The 4,541-nt window shown below is 37.5% G+C and overlaps 1 protein-coding gene across 7 annotated transcripts in view; it reads left to right on the top strand.

Annotated features, from left to right (window-relative positions):
• The window catches only part of Ddhd1 (DDHD domain containing 1), a 65,361-nt gene that overhangs the window by 31,939 nt on the left and 28,881 nt on the right, over positions 1-4,541 (top strand). For 4 of the 7 annotated variants that reach the window (XM_031362919.1, XM_031362917.1, XM_031362920.1 and 1 more), the window contains one exon: positions 3,965-4,093. In XM_031362919.1, coding sequence (XP_031218779.1) covers positions 3,965-4,093 — 129 coding nt within the window. Of the gene's footprint in view, positions 1-2,911; positions 3,014-3,964; positions 4,094-4,541 lie in introns of all 7 variants that reach the window. The other 3 variants (XM_031362912.1, XM_031362913.1, XM_031362914.1) reach the window with 1 other exon arrangement.

Below are 4,541 nucleotides of genomic sequence, written 5' to 3'. Positions count from 1 at the left end.
AAAAAAAAAAAAAAAAAAAGAAAGAAAGAAAGTAGGAACAGAAAAAAATTCAGATGTGAACAGAAAAAAATTCAGGCGAGAACCAAAAGAAAAATAGAAAAGTAATAGGTCTGCATGCACCCATGCACTGTGGTCAAAGGCAGAGGCTGGCGGACTTGATAAGGGTGTAGACCTGCTGCTTGTATTCCAGATTCAGGTTATGACATGTGTTTGCCTCACATGGGTAAGGCCCAGGTTTAATCTCTACCACCAAATAATCACCTCCACACATAGAAGTCCCTGGGTCAAAAGTTAAAGATCAAGGAGCTCTGATGCTACAGTGTCACAGATGCTGTGAGCATCCACAGCTGTGGGAAGAATGGTGAGGTGCCAGATTGATGCCAGCATTCCAAAGGCAGAGGCAGACTGGCCTTTCTGAGTGTGAGGGTAGCCCTGTACCAGGACAGACTGTCTGGTGGCTGAGGATTCCCATCTTCTAGTTTGGAGTTACGATTTTATGATTTTTTTTTTCAGTTTGTTTAATTTACCTGAAGTCCAAGAAAGAGTGCTGGAGTTTTGATGTAGTTAGCAAGTTTGAGTTGCACAAGGCCACCTGCTTCCCAGAGAGTAAGAGTTTTCCAGTGCTAGGCATCATGGTACTTTTCTAGACTAGACTCTGATTGCTTGAAAAGCAACTCAGCAAGAGATCATTTGAGGCCACCTATAGAAGCCCCTACCTAAAAAAGAATAAATCCTACTTTTCCAGACAGTCAGTGTTCACCAAGGGAAAAGGTATTGTGTATTCTCCTATAGGAATTATTAGCCTGCCCAATTTGTGAATAAACTTACTGTATTCAGAGTTTCGTGGTGATTAAAGTTTCTTTGCAAGATTAATTAGTAAGGAAATGATTCTAAGTAATTTAACATTTCAGTATTTTCTGATTACTGAACAAGACTTTACAATGTAAACATTTAATTAAATGTAATCAGCTTATAAATTAGCCTCTTCCGTTGTATGAATGCATGGGTACTGTTGCAATAGTACATAGGAACTACTAAACTTTATATTTAACAAAAGACAAAGGAAATAAAACTTTCTAGAACTTAGATATTTTTTACCAGTGAATGATCTCCAGCTGATAGTTTGCAAAGGCTTTTCTTCTGCTAAAAGAAAAGTAATACTGGGCTGGAGAGATGGCTCAGCCGTTAAAGGCTAGGCTCACAACCAAAAATATAAGAAAAGTAATACCTATAATTCTATGTTTGGGGTTAAAAGAATTAAGCTCCCTAGCAAATGATTTTCAAGTGGACATAAGTTGTAAAGGTAAAGAACCCTACCACTTAACTTTATAAAAAGGTTTTAAATAAGTGCAGGTTTCTGTTGGGAGTAAAAAGCCGTGTAATGGTGTGCACTTATCTTCCTAGAGTCATGCTATTGTTTTTGAAAGGCAAGGATTCATTTTCTGTCTTGACCAGCTTTCTGAAAGTGCTCACATGATTTTATATCAGGTGGCCCGCGTGCATCCCGAGAGCTCGATTTGCTAAATGTGGGATTTGGTTCAGGTTTGTTTTACTCCTAGACCTAAAAATTTAGCCTTTGTTTCTTTGTGTAGCAAATTACCAAATTTGTGTCTGTCAATGCCCCCTAGCTGTGTCTCAGCTTTTTCCTAGCTTATTTGGTTTATTTGTTTGCTGGCCTAAGTATCTCTGCTCCTGAATGACTGACGAGAAGGCACGTGAAAGAACCAGACAGGAAGGAGCCTGTTTCCATGTTCTTTTCTACTGTGTCAGAAGCTGTCACCCAGCTTTTACCCCTAGTTTATAGTCCTACAGCCATCTAATTGCATTGCAGATGTAGTAATTAATGTGTAGGTGTAGTTTTTAATGCCTTGTAGGAATTTCACAAAAACCCTTATTGCACAACTCTTTGCATATAATCTTTTCAATTGTATATACAACAGAAATGAAAGATTTTTCATTTAAGCAGTATTTAACCTATGAATATTGAATTTATATAAAAGGGAGTGAGGGTGAAAATGAATATATTAGAATATAAATTTTAATTAAATCATAAACATTTGGTGATTTGTTAACTTAATAACAAATTGATTTATAAGATTCCATTTCAAGTGTACTAAAATAACACTTAAATATAAGGAATGTTATCAGTAACATAACTAGCAAAATTCAACAAGGGACATGTTGGCTTTGAGACTGATTTGTCACACTTCAATTCTCTGGCTAGCTTTTTTCTGTGTTGTCTGCTTAATGCCTACAAGGTATCACAGCATATGTCTCCTAATGAAATTATTTTTGTTACCACAAATCTTTCCAAAAGAGATGGTCGAAAGTAGAGCTTTCAATCTGATTTTCTTGAGAATGTCTTCACTTTTAAGTTGTCAGCATCTGTCTCGGTCCTGAAAGGAAGCCTTGCTTCGGAAGCAGTCTTGAAGCCATCATACTCTGTGTGGGTAGCATTCAGTGGACTGTGCTAGCTCAGGACAGCTGGCCCAGATGTTCAAAGCATGCTTGTATTCTCAGAGTGTGTATCACCTTCTGGCTATGCCATTAAAATGTGGTGACATAAATAATCTTCAGTATCATAAAGATAGAGAAGATCTCTTAGCATTCAAAATGCTCTGCATTTCCTATAGCTTGCAGAGGTATTAAATGATGATCATATAATTGTCTGTCACTGGTAAATTAAGATATTATTTGCCTTTGTTCCTTTCAATAAAAGTAGAGCATATATATTTGACAGACATTAAACTAATTTTTGCTTTACTGATTTTTAACTAGGAGTTGCATTTTAGAAAGCATTGAGAATAATGTTTGTCACATGTAGTTTTTAAAAGTTAGAACTAAAAGGAAGAGGCAGAGTAGAAAACCTCACTTAAATTTACTTTGAAGCTCAGTGTTTTTGCTTTCTTAGTTGTCTACCACCTCCCTCCCTTCTCCCTCCCTTCTCTGTTCAAATGGAGAGGATATAAGGAGAGCACAGATGCCACAGGTCTTAAGCGAAAGCGTTCCCAAGGTACAGTAAACCTGCTTCTCTTCTGTGTAGTTTATGCCCAGCCTTAGAACAGTTGGCTTAAAGCATAGAAATACTAGCTTTTCTAAAAATGTGTCTGTTGTGCTATTTGGCTTAGTTTTAAATTATTACATGTATACATATATTCATTTTGTGTCATGTGTATGTTCTCAATATAAAGTGGTTTGCAGAGGAACAAAGTTTTGCTAGACTTTGTTGTTACTTTTCTCTAAATATTTCATCAAACAGTATCAATCTTTTAGACATGTGTAGCTCAGAACTATTTCAACAAAAATTTGCTTTGTAAATGGTTATTAAGCCCTTGCAAATTTTTAATCCTTTTAGCTTATAAAAAGGTATTTAAAAGTCTGACCCTGTGGTTGCTTTCTGTGAACTAAAGCTATTAGTGTATGTTGTAGTAATTGAATCTTAATCCTGTGAGATACACACACACACACACACACACACACACACACACACACACACGTACAGGTCAGTAGAGGTAAGTAACATAATTGATTTTCATAAAACTTAAATTATTTGCAGTGTAAGGAGTGTGTTTCCTTCTAGTGTGCTGTGACTTCTCATGGGGAACATGCTGCCTCAGCATGCCTTATAGTCTTGACTAGGACCGAACCCTCTTACACAGAACTGTAATTTTCCCTGAATGCACATCTATGTGCATCGTGTCATGCCAAGAACCTCCCAGGAGCTGGAGTTACAGACAGCTCTGAGCCGATATGTAGGTGCAAGAAATTGAACCCTGGTCCTCTAAAGGAGCTTAAGTGCTAAGCCATAGCCATATTTTAAGATTTTATTGTTTTATTTATATGAGTACACTGTAGCTGTCTTCAGACACACCAGAAGAGGGCATCAGATTCCACTACAGATAGTTGTGAGCCACCATGTGGTTGCTGGGAATTGAACTTGAAATTCCTCTCTTTTGTACAACAGCTGTTCATAGTTTCAAACTGAGTCGGAATCATGTGGATTGGCACAGCATGGATGAAGTCTATCTCTACAGTGACGCAACAACATCCAAAATCGCGAGAACCGTTACCCAAAAACTGGGGTTTTCTAAAGGTAATGTCTACATGTTATTGTGGTTTGTCAAAATTCAGGGGATCAAAAGTAGATAATACAGATTCTATTTTTAATTTATATTTTAAGTAGAAGTTCAATGACAAGAACCCTGTGAAGTGAAACTTTTATCAAGATCTATGCACTTGAGCTCAGAATTAGGAACTCAGAATACTGTGACAAGGACAGGAAATGCCAGTCATGTGTGAGCGCAGTCCAGTTGAACATGGCAGTTGATACAGAGCATAAAGGAAGAGGAGGCTAGAAATGTTTCCATTGTCTTCAGTGACAAGGGGTTTTGTGACTGGTGTTGTTGGGATGAGAGCCATATTGTCCTGGATTCAGTTTCAGTAGTGGAAGCGAGGGAGGGAATGGTGGTGTGAGAAAGAGAACACAACTCTCTAAAGTTTTGCTAACGGAGTTGCTTCTTGGCCTTTTACAGTTTAGTTTT

This window comes from Mastomys coucha, unplaced genomic scaffold, assembly GCF_008632895.1.
Source record: "Mastomys coucha isolate ucsf_1 unplaced genomic scaffold, UCSF_Mcou_1 pScaffold9, whole genome shotgun sequence".
NCBI lineage: Eukaryota > Metazoa > Chordata > Mammalia > Rodentia > Muridae > Mastomys > Mastomys coucha.
The sequence above is the reverse complement of the archived record's forward strand: the minus strand, read 5'-3'. Positions and strand labels throughout refer to the sequence as shown.